Source organism: Lepidochelys olivacea (genome assembly GCF_965140295.1).
Source record: "Lepidochelys olivacea isolate rLepOli2 genome assembly, chromosome: 1".
NCBI lineage: Eukaryota > Metazoa > Chordata > Testudines > Cheloniidae > Lepidochelys > Lepidochelys olivacea.
Genome location: NC_140411.1, coordinates 153,739,346 through 153,757,110, shown reverse-complemented (window position 1 = coordinate 153,757,110; position 17,765 = coordinate 153,739,346). Strand labels below are relative to the sequence as shown.

Below are 17,765 nucleotides of genomic sequence, written 5' to 3'. Positions count from 1 at the left end.
GGACCAACCCAAGACCTATGAACCACTTAATTCCTCAAAATAGGACTAAAGTGGGACTTAAGTGCTGCATAGGCCTTTTGCTGGCCCATTGCACAGTGGTGTATTTCACCCTTACTGTTGTATAGATTTTTAAGGCCAAAAGGGACCATTATGACCGTCTAGTCGTACCTTCCACACAAGGCATGGAATTTCACCCATTAAGTCCTACATCAAGTCTATAACATCTGGCTGAGGTGGAGCATACCTTTTAGAAAGACATCCAGTCCTGTGCATATGTGTAATCTCCTCTCACATATGCACTGGAGTACAGTCACCTTATGCAATGTACAAGCACTTGCAGATCCAGGCCTGCATGTGTATCATACTAAAGATAAATAACACAGCAATTTCACAGAACTGTGAGATGAAAACATTTCCAATTTTTTATCTGTAAATTCTTCCCCCTCAGAGCTGGCCTGAAAAAGACAGCTTTTGCTGAACACTTAGTATTTTTTCCATTGCTTTATAGATGCTTGAATAAATAATGATATAGAAATTAAGCTGGTGTGTAAGAGACTGTTATTTGTAACTTGATGATTAATGTGTTCCTCAGTAAAAACAAAAAATTCAGCAACAAAATCATACCCTTCTGAAACCTCTTGTCAGTCTTCTCATATTTGTTCCAAAAGCCAGCAGGCATGATCTTTGCTGGCAGCTTGTCAACATTCTCAAACTGATGACTGCCCACTATGTGGAATTCACAGTTGGCTCTCCATTTGCAATCTGCACAGCCTGCTTCCAGGAATCCTGACAATGATATGCGAGTTTGCAAGTCCCAATAGTAATGTAAAATATTACTTGGGGTTGGTGCTGCTTTGAGCAGGGAGTCGGACTAGATGACCTCCTGAGGTCTTTTCCAACCCTAATCTTCTGTGATTCTATTATTCTATTGAAATGTAGGCAAAACAAAATATTGCATTTGTGATTGCATCTGGGTTGCTTGTGATTCCTTTTTTCTTTTTTCAAGGTTGTGTATGAGGATGTTTTTTCATTGCCTGCTATGAAGACTCTTCTTATAGAACTAAATGAAACTGCAGTGAAATCGGTTGGAGGGAGCAAACGGGGAGGGAATCTCAGTGAAGGCAACACTGCAGATTTTATGTTGGTAATGGGGCTTGCCCCCAGCAGAGTGAGCTGCAGTGCCCGTTACAAATTTCATAGATCCCCAAAGGTCAGGGCCATCCACATCAGCAGAAGCTCCCCTGCATTTCCCATCTTCCTCGTAGTACGCTTACAATACTGCTGTATTACCAAGGATTCTTCCTAGTCATGACTGCCCATGACCACTGCTTAAATTTCATTCCCCAACAGAGATGGGGCTCAGTAGGAAAATTAATATACTCCCAAGCTGCATTTCCCTTTCCAGCTAATCTCCGTGGGGTCAGTGTGGGGATGATGTGTGTCCATATGGTCCAGCTTCCACCCTATACTCACTCCCTGCCCAGAAGGCAAAGTGCCATCTGCAGGTTCTAGAGAGTGAGGGGGTTGCTGCTACAGAAGTGACTCCTGCATCTCCCACTCCCTTGATGTGAAAGTGGGGAAATCCAAGTATGGATCATAGGGGTACAGTCTAGGCCTTAGACAGTCTAGGCCTTAGAAGCTGACAAAATCTGTCAGGTCATGAACACCACCACTCTAAAAAAGGTGGAATTATGCTACTGAAAACTTACATTTTCTCTAAAAAAGAAAAGGAGTACTTGTGGCACCTTAGAGACTAACCAATTTATTTGAGCATGAGCTTTTGTGAGCTGTAGCTCACAAAAGCTCATGCTCAAATAAATTGGTTAGTCTCTAAGGTGCCACAAGTACTCCTTTTCTTTTTGCGAATACAGACTAACACGGCTGTTACTCTGAAACCGTACATTTTCTCTGCTTTGAAATAATGAAACACGCAGTTAGATAACATAAACTTAGCATATTCAAGCTCAGGATTTTATCATTGTTTAAAGGGAGCTGGCCTGATTCTGCCCTTAGATATATATGCATGCATTGACTTAAGTGCAAGCTGCCTGTGTGTACGGAAGGCAGTGTTTTCAGCCTGGGGACAAGTCTCTGCGGGTGGGAGAGCACTAGACTAGTCCATGAAAAGTGGAGCAGAGGAAAGCAGTGGAAGTATGGAAAGCTGCATGAAGTTGGATCCACTCTGATTGCTCTCTACAAACGTGCTGATGTGGGAAAAGTGGTGGGCAGCTTCCTGAAATCTACCTACCCTTCCTGCTCCTGCAGCAGCCTCAAATACACCTGTTCATAAGAGCAACTCATCCAGGAAGGAGCTCATCAGCTTAGGCATTTGTGTCCACATTCATGATATACAGCATGGCTGCAAGATCCTGTGCCCCGGCCCCACAGAACCACCAATGAATGGCCTTTGCCCTGAGCAACAAGTATCCTGAATGGGCACAGTAAGCAACTATGAGAGTGTAGCCAAAAAGGAGAGGAGGAAAAAACCAGAGAGAATGGACAGAAAATAGGAGAGACACAGCAACTATGCCTGAGCATGAAGTGAGAGGCTACCAGGTAAGGAGTGCCCATCCACCAACAAATCAAAACAGGGCATCAAAAAAAAGAAAAAAAAGGCTGGGAACCACTGATTTGAGTTACAACTGGGATCGTTGTGTTATGTTCAATAGCTCAGTGAATGTTTCTGTGAAATGTTAGTTGGAACATCTAAATGTATTTTAACAACGATAGTTAAACAACCACACAGTGCAAGGATGTAATATCGTCTACGTTTTCTGGTGAAATGATCAACTGAGAGCAGAGCTCCACTGCTTTGTCATTAGAAATCCAAGCTAGAATTTCAGATTAGGCTGTTATATGTTCATCGTAGATTTGCAATAGGAGAAAGAATGTTTCTGTTTTTAAAAAAAGTTACATTTCATGTTACCAAAACTGTATAACTAGCACAGCAAAGGTGATTGGACTAAATGATGTCATGTAAATCATACAAATTACTCGTTGCTTTCTTAGTAACAGTTTTCACAGAGACATGTTCTTTGATGTAAATTAGTTTTTCATAATACCCCATGGTTATCATAAAAACAAAACAGTATCTGTAGAAAAGCCTAGATATATTGAGGTGCTATACTGGGTTGAGCTCAAACATGCTGTGAATGATAGCGTCTAAAGGGAATCAGAGCATTCCATTTGCTGTGACTTTAGTATTTGAATCAACTCTTTGAAAAATAGACCTGGTATTTAACAGGTTCCTTCTGTTAAAGTGTTGGAAGCATTATCGATTTCATTATTCACACAGATATCAAATAAAAAGAATTATCCAGGATTTCCAAAAAAGCATTCGCATTCGTTGTTTTTCTGTTGTAAGGGGACATCTTCGTCAGAAAAAGGCTATTACTGGCCACAGCTCCAGAATTAAGGCTGAGTTGAGTTTTGTACTTAAAACAGACATTAAAATACGACTCCAAGGTCAGAGCCTAAATAAGGACTCATAATACTCTGAAATAAAATGCTTTTGTCTTTTCCTATTTTCAGCTGCCTGTGAAGGGAACATGGGCCAGGGTACCTGAATCCATTCCAATATGAGGCATAGGGCTGTCGTAGAGTACTGGTTACTATTGCTGCAGAACACAGTTTTTAAAAAAATTATTTTTTCCATTTTGTCACAGGATCAAAAAACTTCTGAAGATGAAGAGACTGACGAAGAAGAAGAAGAAGAAGAAATAACAGACAAAGAAGAGGAGGAGGAGGAGGGAGGGAGCAGTGATGATGGGAAAGTGCATGAAAAGGAGGAATGTGACAGTAAAACACCTGAGGGAGAAAGAAGCAATAACACCACTACAGAGGTAAAGCATGCACTTCTTTTAAATTGTTTACTGTGAAGGAATTAGCTGTATAATTCCTTATAACATGCATGCTGTTAAATACCTGTGCTCAGCATTGAAAACTTACCCCTATGTTTGAGTCCAAATTAGTTTTTCATTCGTATGTGGTTTTAATAGCAATAGGAGTGCAGTTATAATTCAGTTATTTTATTTTGTAGCCAAAAGAAATATTCTGGAATGCTTTGTCTAAATAAATATATTTCCTATTTTTTTAAGATTAGCTGCTTAGGTGAACAGGTATGTTATTTTTTTATCTTATTTCATCTTTTACCAATAAAGTAATACCTACAGTTGTACTATATTTTTTCAAGAATTATACTAATAATGCAATATTTAAAAAAAATACAATGAATTTCACATGTTGCAGTTAAATATAGTTTTTTTAAAGGGTTTGAAAGTACAGTATAAAGATTTCATTATTTTATTTATTATTTATAGGAAGAGAAGACCACCCAAGAAGAGAAAATACTTCAGCAAGGTACAGGAACCTTCCATTCAGAATCTAACCATTACAGCACTTCTAAATACAAACTACATATTTTACCTGGCAACATTTATATATGTATCTAGGTTATATAAATGTTAAATGAGGCAGACACTTTGTAAGACACACAAAGCAATGCTCTAAAGCTAGCAACACAGCAAAGTTACCAATTTTATTTGCCTCCAAGAAAGAAATCTTTTCTTCACAAGATATTTTCGGGGGTGTAGTAGGGGAAGCTTATCATAGTGGCATGCTCCTTGCAGGAATATTCTGTATTTTTTTACATGCTTGTTGCCACAGGCAAACCATTAAAGGAGAAATCATCGAAGTTCTAGTTCACAGATGACAAACTAATTGTAAAGGCCGGTATCTGTGCTGACTGTTTGGCATAGGGAACTCGTTTTGCCAGGTGTTTCCTTGCCTCACCTTGTGGGGATCCTGTGTCAGACAGACAGATATCTTCTCCCCACCCCCTTAGTTGACTATATACTTTTGAGGGGAGGGAGCACTAGAGAGCTTTGCACCCTGCCTTTTTCAGATGTCCTTCTAGTAATTATTATGCATGAAACTGTATGGGGAATACTCAGAAACAAAGGATGAAATGAAATCTATATGGTTATGAAAACTGTAGGGTCTGATTAGCTGCCTGCCTTCATTACCATACTAGGGGGAAAGAGAGGCTGCCAGACGTGGATTAATTAAAATGTGATTTCAAAATTCTTGAAAAGATTATGGGTAACATTTTCAAAAGCACCTGAATGACCTAGGAACCTAAGTTCCACTTTCAAGAGTGAGTTAGGAGCATAAGTCTGAGATTTAGATTTCTAAGAGTCTAAGTTACTTTTGAAGATTGGACTTAGGCTCCTAAAATACTCAGGGTAAAATTTTTCAAAAGTTTCTGTATGCTTTTGCACTCATACATCTAGCATACCATCAGTTTCCGTATCTGAGGAGAGTTATTCCACTCCTATTGTCTGCTGAAATAGTAACTGAACACTGCCAATTTTAAATCTGCAAGAGAGACATTATTGAAGCCAAATCTATTAGTTGTGCAGTGTCCTGGGCCAACTACAGGGAACTGATTGCAGAGATAACAGGGTTAGGACTGGGGGTTTGCTGCATTGTTGTAATAGTTCAGCTGGAAAAAAGGAACAGGGGGGAAATCACAGTTCCAGTCAACTTTGCCCATTTTCCTCTGGGAATTCTGGGAAATTCCACCTGCAGTGGTGCCCACCTCCACTTTACAATAGTGGTGAAGAGAGAGTCCATGAGTATAATGTGACAGGTTCCCCGAGGTGCAACCTGGAAGTGGGGTACTGCTGAGCTCTCTCTCTTACCAACGTGGGCTCCCTCTCACACTGTGATTATGTGACAAGCTGCAAACCCCTCCAGGTCCTGCACTCACACAAACATTCACAGGTAGGGACACACACAGGTGACTTACATTAATGCTTTCACCGGCCACTCACAATAGAGTGGCTCCAGCCAATTCCCCCCAGCTCCCCAGCCTAGGATGCCAGAGTTGTACCATCTTGCCCTGGTCAGAAGCCTGACCAGTGTAAGTTTATTACCCAGTCCCTCAATGTGGAGAGGACAACACACCTATTCCCGAGCAGATTTCCCTTACACTTCAAACAACACACTGTTTAGGTAAAAAACTATAAAACAGATTTATTAACCACAGAAAGATAGATTTTTTGTGATTATAAGTAATAGCGTACAGATCAAAGTTGGTTACCTAAGAAATAAAACAAATTCGCAATCTGAGTTCTATTAACTAGACAGGATTTGAATCAAGCACTGTCTCACCCCGATAGTACAAGCAGTTTACAGATCTTCCATACACAGGTTGGAACGCCTTTCCAGCCTGGGACAACCCTCCCCCATTCAAAGTCTTTTTCCTCCTGACCCGCTTCCAGGTGTTGAATTGTGGAGGAATGAGGCCAAATGATGATGTCACTTCCCCCTTTTATAGCTTCTTTCAGCTTGCTGGAAAGATCCTTTGCTGTGATGGGAGTCAAACAGCCTCCATTGTGTATATGCTATCTCAGAGAGGTTTCCATTGTTTAGTTTCTGGGGTAATCCTTAGTAGTGTGTATATTCCCCTTAATGGGCCATCAACACTATCTGGCTTCTTCATTGTTGTACCTGAAAGGCTGCTTTTGGGTGTTCCCAACCTCACAGCATATTTCAGAAACACATACATAGTAAGCTTCACATAAAATGAGAGCACATACAATGCAACAGGATATTAATGCTCAACAGATCAAGACTTTTAAAATGTACCCCACAAGGCATACTGTGTACAAAACACATCATAATTATATCACCATGGTAGATGTGGGGGTGCCAGGGTGTTGCTTTGGGGTACAGATGTCCCAGGCTCAGAGTAACCCTATCCTTCCCTATTCAGTGGACAAGGATAAAATAAAATATCAACTAAAGCACAATACCTTGTGTGGAGGGATACTTCTGTCCTGATTGCTTAGCTTCATATTTTAATCATCAGGCTCCCCTTCCAGCTGATTCTCAGGCTCCAGGACACTCCTTTAAGTTCTTGGAGAGTGAGCTGTTCTCACCTTCCTGGCTGACATTAATGAACCAAGAAACTGACTAAATTGGTATACCTAATCAGGTGAAATCCTAGCCCCATTGTAGTCAATGGCAAAACTCCCACTGACTTCGGCGGGGCCAGGATTTCACCCTCAGTCTTCAAGAAAGGGGCAGACAATGCTGCAGCATTCCAGATGCACTTTTCCTGCACCTTATTGTTCCAGACCACCCACCCCTTCATCACCAGTGCTAATGCCCTAGCACTGTGTGGCATTTTACCTGAAGGCCAATTCATAAGCCTTTTCACCACTTGGATGTAACTCACTGTAAGTAGGAATCTGTTTCCTACCACCACTACTGAAAGGGATAACCATCTTAGATGAAATATAGAATTGTTGGACAGTATGCAGCAACATTGATATAGTAAGCCTAAAGCTTTTTTACAGGTTTGAGAATATCAGGGAAGATTATGCTGTCCTTTGGAAAGATACTGGAATGTACATGTTGGAATGAAAAAAATCGAGCCTTTTTTTTTCTTCAACTTCTGGAATAAAAAATGATTACTGCCTTTATGGAAATCAGTGATGCATCATAAAGTAACACATCACTCCATCTAATTACAAAGAAGCTAGGGCATCTCGCTCCAATATTGCGCTGCAATTAGGTAACCCAGAACAGATCTTTAAATATTTTTCCAACCCCCAATAAATCTGGGGTTCTTTGATTCTAGGAGGGGGATTTATATCATTAAAGCTAGCACTAGAGGGCAACTTGGATGTATGAAAATCGAGATGAATTCTGTCCCTTTCTGTATTGTTGCTACAGAACAAAGACTTGTGCTGAAATACAACTCTTGCACCAGGAGTCACTCTCTGCTGGTTAAGATACATTTTCTAAATTCATGTGCAATATACTCTGCCTTCTGTTAACCATATGCAGTTGTAGGTGGATTAGTCAAAATAGTTTACATATTTGCCAGTGCCCTCAGTATTAATTCTGCTTTTGAAAATCAAACATCTGGGGTATGGTAAACAGATAGAAATGAGAAAAATAAAAACAGAATTGTTCAGGTTTGGCTCGGTATCAAGTGGAACTGAATATTTTATTCTGTCTGTTCCATTTTAGATGCAGAACTAATTTGTGTGTCTGAGTGTTAAAAATAATTAAAAGCACAGGTTTCTTTTTGCAGTTGTGAAAAAAAGTTCAATGTAATGTCTTGTGTTGTTTTAGAAAGAGAAAATACCGACACTCATCCTGAGAACAGTTCTTTAGGGGCAATTTCGGAAAGTAGTACTGACAGAATATCTGGAGGAATACTTGGAAGGACTAAAAAGGTAAACCACCTGAGTTTTCAGTTCTGTGTAATTTGACTAATAATAAAATAATAATAATAATGGTGAGCACTTACTGAAATTTTTGATCCTTGTCCACACAAGTGAGCCTCATCATCATAGCTGACTGAAAAGCCCCAGTGAACATCCCTTTGTATGTGCCGGCTACTGTTGAAGAGTATCCATTATTGTGGATCATTCTTGGAATTGCAGAAGGCCTGAGAACCTTACTCACATTCAACAGTAACTTATTGCACGAGTGATTCCATTGACTCCAATATGCAGATAGAGAGGATAAGACATCATGTGAAAGCATTATGAGCCACAGCCCCATAATGGAAGAGTTGAGACATAGTCAGGGGAAATATCCAGACTTGGACCACTGATGGCAGGCTTATCTCTTAAGTATCCTACATTTGCTGTACATCTCACTTGTTCGGATATTTCCATTTTTGTGTCATACCATCTTGTCATGTTTCTATATGTCCCACAGTGTAGCAGTGGTTTATGCTGCTTTTACACCAGGTTTCTCTTCTTCCTCTGGTTATTCCCTACTGTGCCCATATTTTTAGTAGAGCAAGGAGTGAACCAGAGGCTAATCAGAGGAAGAGAGGACCTGATGGCATATGAACAGCCTTAGGAATACTCAGGGTGGAGGTGGGGGTTCAGCACAGTATGACTGGTGAAGAGCTTCTGGGTATGTCTACACAGCTTGCAGCAGTGAGGCTCCCAGCCCAGGTTCGATAGATTTGGACTCACAGGGCTTGTGCTACTATGCTAAAAACAGCTGTGTGGACTGTGCTTGAGGTTGCGGCTTAGGCTGGATCTTGAGCTCTGAAGCCTACGGAGGGGCCCATGCTCCAGCCCAAGGCACAATTTCAAAGGGCTGTCTACACAGTAGCATAAGCCGGAGTGTATGGACACCAGGCTAGGACTCTGACTGCCCTGGGCTGTGTAGACACACTCTGTAGGGGAAAGGGACCAAAGAAGGAAGACAAACCTGGTTTGGAAGATGTAGAGAGACTACTGAACCCCATTTCAAGGGCCTGTGTCCTATTTGCAGTATTGGGAATGTAAAGAACTCTGAGAAGAAGTAGCCAATGCATTTGACATACAGGACCTATTGCTATGGAAACACCCAGGTGAAATCCTGACCCCACTGAACTCAAATGATGGCAAAACTCCCATTGACTTAAATGGAGCCAGGATTTTATCCCCCATGTTCAAAAATCTCCTCCAAAGCAGAAGACTGTAGAAAACAAGATAATATTAAAACCCAGAAATCACATAATAAAAAACAGGTACAAAGAAGCATTCCGTTAAAATTTTATTTGAATATATGTTGCTTTGCTCCAAGCAACCCACAAAGTCTCACCTCCTTCCCCAACCCCCGGAGGTTTGAGTTTTGGGGTATACATCAGATACGGTGGGGGAGAAGTATTGTGAAGTTGAAAACAATTCTGTGCCAGTAAAAGAAGGTTAAGTGGTGAATTTATTACTGGAATCTCTTTGTCAGACACCTTAGTGTAAAAATACTTACAGATACAACGTATTGTACGTTTTAAAAGAAGTTTTCTAGGGCTATGTTGCTCTCCGATTGAAGCTTAAAATAGGCTATTCTCTAAACTAAAATGAATGCAGATAATATGAATAACAGCAGAATAGAACACTGTCAAAAGGTGAGTATCACCTGCTTGAAAAGTAAACATTTTACTCCAACCCCAGATTTTTAAATAACGATCTGTCTTTTCCAAAGTATTTTAGGCAGTTCCTAAAGAACATGCATATGAACTCTGAACCCTCTGACACACACAATTCTCCATATCCTGGCAAAAAAGCAAAAAGGAAGTAGTGTTGTTTCATCAATTTCAACAGCTAGTTTAAATCAGATACACAATTGTTTTCTTGTATAACTGACAATGAATAAATTAGAGAACTTGTCTGGGATTTTTAGATTAAAATTTTTTTTATAGTCCAAATGACGAGACTGATCCTGCAAACTTACTTACATGAATATTCGTATTGACTTGAATGAGACTGTTCTTTGCATAATTAAGAGCTAATATTTTTCAGGGTTTGCAGGGTCTACCACAGATTTAGGATCTGATTCAACTCCTGTTAAAGTCATTGTAAGTCTTTCTGAAGACTTCAGTGAAAGTTGGATCAGGCCTATAATTCTTATTTGATCTTATACAGTGTACCTCAAAGAAGGAAATAATTCACCATTTTGAGTTTTACTGAGCTGAAAACATACAGAGTTGATGTCCATGGAGTTCTTTACAGGGCTGCAGGTGACCACCTTACATGGAGCCCCTTGAAGGGTTAGAACTCAAATGCTCAGTCATTCAAGGTACTGAGCACTCTGTCCCCAATCCAGCAAAGCATTTAAACATACGCTTAATTTTAAGCACATGAGTAGTCCCATTAACGTCAAAGTCTGTTGTCATTGACTTCATTAGAACTACACACATACTTAAAATTAAGCATGTAACTAAATGGTTTGCCTTTGTTCATGAACTACGTTTCCAGGATCTGGCTTTAAATTCTTAATAGGGCTGTCAAGTGATTAAAAAAATTAATCGCGATTAATCGTGCGATTAATCACACTGTTAATAATAGAATACCATTTATTTAAATAGTTTTGGATGTTTTCTACATTTTCAAATATATTGATTTCAGTTACAACACAGAATGCAAAGGTAGTACTCACTTTAGATTTATTTTTATTACCAGTATTTGCACTGTAAAAAACAAAAGAAATAGTATTTTTCAGTTCACCTAATACAAGTACTGTAGTGCAGTCTCTTTATAATGAAAGGTGAACATACAAATATAGAATTATGTACAAAAAACCTGGATTCAAAAATAAAACAGTGTAAAACTTTAGAGCCTACAAGTCAACACATTCCTACTTCTTGTTCAGCCAATCACTCAGACAAATAAGTTTGTTTACATTTGCAGGAGATAATGCTGCCCGCTTCTTGTTTACAATGTCACCTGAAAGTGAGAAACAGGCATTCGCATGCTGTTGTAGCTGGTGTTGCAAAATATTTACGTGCCAGTTGCACAAAAGATTCATATGCCCCTCATGCCTCAACCACCATTCCAGAGGACTTGCATCCATGCTGATGACACGTTCTGATCAATAATGATCCAAAGCAGTGTGGACCAACGCATGTTCATTTTCATCATCTGAGTCAGATGCCACCAGCAGAAGGTTGCTTTTCTTTATTATGTTTTGGGTTCTGTAGTTTTGGTATCAGAGTGTTGCTCTTTTAAGACTTCTGAAAGCATGTTCCACACCTCATCCCTCTCATATTTTAGAAGGCACTTCAGATTCTTAAACCTTGGTTCGAGTGCTGTAGCTATCTTTAGAAATCTCAAATGGTACCTTCTTTGCATGTTGTTAAATCTGCAGTGAAAATGTTCTTAAAATGAACAGCATGTGCTGGGTCATCATCCGAGGCTGCTATAACATGAAATATATGGCAGAATGCAGGTAAAACAGAGCAGGAGACATACAATTCTCCCCCAAGGAGTTCAGTCACAAATTTAACTAAGGCATTACTTTTTGACGAGCATCATCAGCATGGTAACATGTCCTCTGGAATGGTGACCGACGTGTGAAGGGGCAAACAAATGTTTAGCGTATTGGCACATAAATACCTTGCAATGCTGGCTAGAAAAGTGCCATGCGAATGCCTGTTCTCACTTTCAGGTGACATTGTAATTAAGCGGGCAGCATTATCACCCGTAAAGGTAAACAAACTTGTTTTTCTTAGCAATTGACTGAACAAGAAGTAGGACTGAGTGGACTTGTAAGATCTAAAGTTTTACATTGTTTTGTTCTTGAGTGCAGTTATGTAACAAAAAAAATCTATATTTATAAGTTGCACTTTCACGATTAAGAGATTGCACAAGAGTACTTGTATGAGGTGAATTGAAAAATACTATTTCTTTTATCATTTTTACAGAGCTAATATTTATAATAAAAAATAAAAATAAAGTGAGCACTGTACACTTTGTAGTCTGTGTTGTAATTGAAATCAATATATTTGAAAATGTAGAAAAACATCCAAAAATATTTAATAAATTTCAATTGTTTAACAGTGTGATTAAAACTGTGATTGATAGCAGTTTTTTTATTGCAATTAATTTTTTGAGCCCTAATGCTAAAATTGAAAAAAATATTACAAATTTAACTTATTTTTCATCATTTACACTGTTTACTTCTTGCAATTTGCTGAGTTTGGTCTGTGTAAACAAACTTGTGTTATTCATCAGTGTATGCTCAGTTTCACTTTCTCGTTCTTACACACACGGGCAAAACTTGCAATATTTGGGTTACAAATACTGCAAAGGAATGTTATCCATTTAACATTTTTAAAAGATTGTTGAAACATTTACGTTTAGGAGGTTTTTGTTTTGTTTAGGAGGTGGGGTTTTTGTTTGTTTTACCAAACATAATTGTGTGGCCTAAGTTCATTTGAGAGTGTAACTTTTAACTTGTGTGCAGGCTTTTTTGTACATCTTGAAAATCACTATTAATTGTCGAGGGGGTAATATATCATCTTTTATTTTAGTTTTCTTTGTTTAAGCGAAAGTCATTGACAAGTCAGAAAAATGTACATAACAGCAATGAAGGTAAATCTGAAAAGCCACTCCAAAGTGAAAAGGATAAAGGAAAGGAAGCAGATTTATCTGGCTATGACAGGAAAGATGAAAACCAAAATCACACGAGGAAGAATCCTAAGGAAACCACAACTAACCAGGGCAGAAAGACCAAGTCCTCTACTTGTATAATACTGTAATGCTGTCAGAATATATATTTGACAGGCTGCAAGCACATGTTGCAATTTATACTTGAAAACAATTATGACTTCTTATTGTTACTGATGACAGATTTAAAAAAAATAATTAAGTTGTTTGCCTTGGTTTTGGACTTGAAGACCATGGTTTTGGTATTTATTTCTATTGATAATTTTAGTAATTGAAACTGATAAGCTTATCAGAGTGTTACTGAAGTGTTGTGGCCTTAACTGTTCAGTGTTGTAATAAAAATATATTTTTGTATGTGAAAAGTTGGATTCAGGCATTTTAATAATTTTTGCTAAATAATTGTATCCTAAGCTTGTATCTATATGGTACCACTTACAGTCTGATGTGGTGCAAAGCTGTAAATAGCTACTGTAGTGTATTATTTAGTTCAACAAAATAGCTAGGAATGTTTAGAAATTAACATTAAGGGTATTGAGCCACTTAGAATCATCTGTCTTGTTCCATTTTGAAATAGAAAAATAGCAATAAAAACTCAAAAGTATTTAAGAATATAGGCCCTGATTCAGCAAGGTACTGTAAACATGTGTCTAGCTTTATGAATATGTGTAGTTTCAGTGAAGTCAATGAGATGCCTAACTGTAAGTAATGTGTAATGTGCTTATGCACCTGGACAAATCAGGGCCTTGCAGAAACTCCACTCATTTTTGGGAGATGCTGAGTGCTTTCAACTCTAGCTGAAATCAGTGAGAGTTGTTGAGGGAATTCACCTCTACATAGAATCAAGCCAACAGCAGGGCAGAATGAAACCAATTGTCAATATTGCCATTTTACCATTTTACTGGGAGCCTATTCCTGCATCCTTGAGCACCCAAATTTTCACTGTACTTTAGTGGAGGTTTTGTTAGCATACAAGCTACAGCATCTGAGACCCTTAATTATGATTACACATGGTGGACATCTTGAAGTAAGCAAAACTTTATATTTAGTAAAGGAAATAAATTGATCACATCGACAAGGCTACTAAGATATTCATCCTTATAGAGCAGCTGATGCCTTGTGGAAAAACTTTGAAAAGCATTCTGTCGTATTAAGAAATCATTTGAGTTTATGTATAATTTTCTGTATTTTTTTCCTTTTCATTTTATGAAGGACATTTGCAGGAAAACATTTTCTTCATTAACATTTCATGTGTTGCAGCTGCCTGCTTTCCGCCTGGAGTTAATATCCTCTGGGATATCTGAATGAATTACTATGGGAAATATTGATGTTGCAAACAGATCATTATGGGCTAAATCCCTCTTGTTTTTCTCAGGCAAGTACTTTCTGTAGCTTCAGTGGCTCTGCTCTAAGGGAGGAGAAGGGATTTGGCCCTCTCTCAGGTAGGGATTATGCAGAAGGAGCAAGTGAATGCTTCAGCCAATTTCCAGACCCATCAGTGGGATGCAAATGTTTTTTTCTTTCAGAATTTGTCATTTTTATTTGTTGTTTACATTTCTTATATTTAACACACAGTTCTAATTACCAAATTCATAAAGAGACAAGATTCCTTAAAATTCAGCTGCAAATAAATAAGAAATAAGCATGTAGTTTATTAATAAACTTAAAAACACATCCTGTCCTGTGATTAATCTGATCCCAGGATTGTGTTTTTGTATTCAAAAGTCCTTAGTTATTAAACAAAGCTAAACATGTAAAGTACAACATATAATATAAAATCAGAATTGTAGCCAAATTGAATCCTTTTCAAAATATTTCATAAGAGACGAGCTGATCTTTAAAAAACAACTAGGAAAAAGTTATTTAATTTCACTGACTCGTGCACACTTTTGAATCTGCCTTTGGCCCAACTTCACCTCTGATTTATCTATTTTTCCTAGTTTCAGGGCTGCTTAGTCTTTATATAACCCTGTCACAAGTGACTAGGGCTGTTCTTAACCTAGAAATTGGTCCAGCTGAATGCTTCATCCCTATAAGTATGGCAAATACCCAAATACTTTAATGGAGCCTCCTCTGGACTGCAGTAAGTAGCATCATATTAAAAGCCTGCATTCTGTGTCATCCTTTTCCAGAATTAATTAAGATCCTGTCCTTTTGTTCTGCTATTTTTCCAAGCGGCAGCTTTGAGTTCTACAGATGTACGTTAAATATGTTATTTTCTTTCTAGAAAAATACATGGTATTTACTGTTTTCCTCTTTTCCTCAGTGCACATTTGACTTCTGTTCTGCTTGGATCCTAGTCTGAATAGGAAAAAATCTTGGAAGAGGAGTGATAAACTAAATGGTTTCCTTCAGTGAGTTGAAATTAGTTTTACATTTTTAAAGGGGGCTGGAATTGATCCCAAAGGAAGGTCCCCTAAGGTCTTTTTCTTTTTTTTAAAATGTGAGTTCAGTTAGTGAAGAGTAATTCTCTTAAATATGATGTTACTCTAGAGTCTAGAAGGGGAGGTTTCCTTAAAGCTATTGACACAGCAAAACACACTTGGAAGCACATTCTATTGTGATCCAATTATGTTTATACAGCATATTTTTTCTATTTCCCTTTTGCCCTTATAGATTCATAGATTCATAGATATTAAGGTCAGAAGGGACCATTATGATCATCTAGTCTGACCTCCTGCACAATGCCGGCCACAGAATCTGACCCACCCACTCCTGCAATAAACCTCTCACCTATGTCTGAGCTATTGAAGTCCTCAAATCATGGTTTAAAGACTTCAGGGAGCAGAAAATCCTCCAGCAAGTGACCTGTGCCCCATGTTAGAGAGGAAGACGAAAAACCTCCAGGGCCTCTTCCAATCTGCCCTGGAGGAAAATTCCTTCCTGACCCCAAAAATGGCAGTCAGCTGAACCCTGAGCATACGGGCAAGATTCACCAGCCAGATACCCAGGAAAGAATTCTCTGTAGTAACTCAGATCCCACCCCATCTAACATCCCATCACAGGCTATTGGGCCTATTTACCATGAATATTTAAAGATCAATTAATTGCCAAAATCATGTTATCCCATCATGCCATCTCCTCCATAAACTTATTGAGTTTAATCTTAAAACCAGATAGGTCATTTGCCCCCACTGCTTCCCTTGGAAGGCTATTCCAAAAGTTTACTCCTCTGATGGCTAGAAACCTTCATCTAATTTCAATTCTAAACTTCCCGATGACCAGTTTATATCTATTTGTTCTTGTGTCCACATTGGTACTGAGCTTAAATAATTCCTCTCCCTCTCCGGTATTTATCCCTCTGATATATTTAGAGAGAGCAATCATATCTCCCCTCAACCTTCTTTTGGTTAGGCTAAACAAGCCAAGCTCCTTGAGTCTCCTTTCATAAGACAGGTTTTCCATTTCTCGGATCATCCTAGTAGCCCTTCTCTGTACCTGTTCCAGTTTGAATTCATCCTTCTTAAACATGGGAGACCAGAGCTTATCTCTACTGGAAATACCTCGCCTGATGCACCCCAAGACCGCATTAGCTTTTTTCATGGCCATATCACATTGGCTGCTCATAGTCATCCTGTGATCAACCAATACTCCAAAGTCCTTCTCCTCCTCTGTTACTTCTAATTGATGCAGCCCCAGCTTATAACTAAAATTATTGTTATTAATCCCTAAATGCATGACCTTACACTTCTCACTATTAAATTTCATCCTATTATTATTACTCCAATTTACAAGGTCATCCAGATCTTCCTGTATGATATCCTGGTCTCTCTCTAAATTGGCAATACCTCCCAGCTTTGTATCATCTGCAAACTTTATTAGCACAGTCCCACTTTTTGTGCCGAGGTCAGTAATAAAAAGATTAAATAAGATTGGTCCCAAAACTGATCCTTGAGGAACTCCACTGGTAACCTCCCTCTAGCCTGACAGTTCACCTTTCAGTAGGACCCACTGTAGTCTCCCTGTTGAACAATTCCTTATCCACCTTTCAATTTTCATATTGATCCCCATCTTTTCCAATTTAACTAATAATTCCCCATGTGGCATGGTATGAAACGCCTTACTGAAATCTAGGTAAATTAGATCCACTGCGTTTCCTTTGTCTAAAAAATCTGTTACTTTCTCAAAGAAGGAGATCAGGTTGGTTTGGCACGATCTACCTTTTGTAAAACCATGTTGTATTTTGTTCCATTTACCATTGGCCTCAATGTCCTTAACTACTTTCTCCTTCAAAATTTTTTCCAAGACCTTGCATATACAGATGTCAAACTAACAGGCCTGTAGTTACCCGGATCACTTTTTTTCCCTTTCTTAAAAATAGGAACTGTGTTAGCAATTCTCCAAACATACGGTACAACCTCTGAGTTTACAGATCCATTAAAAATTCTTGTTAATGGGCTTGCAATTTCATGTGCCAATTCCTTTAATATTCTTGGATGAAGATTATCTGGGCCCCCCGATTTAGTCCCACTAAGCGGTTCGAGTTTCGCTTTTACCTCAGATATGGTAATATCTACCTCCATACCCTCATTCCCATTTGTTATGCTACCATTATCCCCAAGATCCTCATTAGCCTTATTAAAGACTGAGGCAAAGTATTTGTTTAGATATTGGGCCATGCCTAGATTATCCTTAACTCCACTCCATCCTCAGTGTTTAGCGGTCCAACTTGTTCTTTCTTTGTTTTCTTCTTATTTATAGGACTATAGAACCTTTTACTGTTGGTTTTAATTCCATTTGCAAGGTCCAACTCTACTTGACTTTTAGCCTGTCTCACTTTATCCCTACATGTTCTGACCT

At 38.6% G+C, this 17,765-nt stretch overlaps 1 protein-coding gene across 7 annotated transcripts in view; it reads left to right on the top strand.

Moving 5' to 3' along the window:
* Positions 1 to 13,302, top strand: part of LOC311530526 (X-linked retinitis pigmentosa GTPase regulator-like) — a 91,423-nt gene extending 78,121 nt beyond the window's left edge. For 3 of the 7 annotated variants that reach the window (XM_084647242.1, XM_084647243.1, XM_084647241.1), the window contains 5 exons: positions 3,666 to 3,842; positions 4,098 to 4,118; positions 4,320 to 4,359; positions 8,149 to 8,252; positions 12,833 to 13,300. In XM_084647242.1, coding sequence (XP_084503368.1) covers positions 3,666 to 3,842; positions 4,098 to 4,118; positions 4,320 to 4,359; positions 8,149 to 8,252; positions 12,833 to 13,060 — 570 coding nt within the window. In that variant the 3' untranslated portion in view covers positions 13,061 to 13,300. Of the gene's footprint in view, positions 1 to 3,665; positions 3,843 to 4,097; positions 4,119 to 4,319; positions 4,360 to 8,148; positions 8,253 to 12,832 lie in introns of those variants that run through there. The other 4 variants (XM_084647239.1, XM_084647238.1, XM_084647240.1 and 1 more) reach the window with 4 other exon arrangements.
* Positions 13,303 to 17,765: the final 4,463 nt, after the last annotated feature.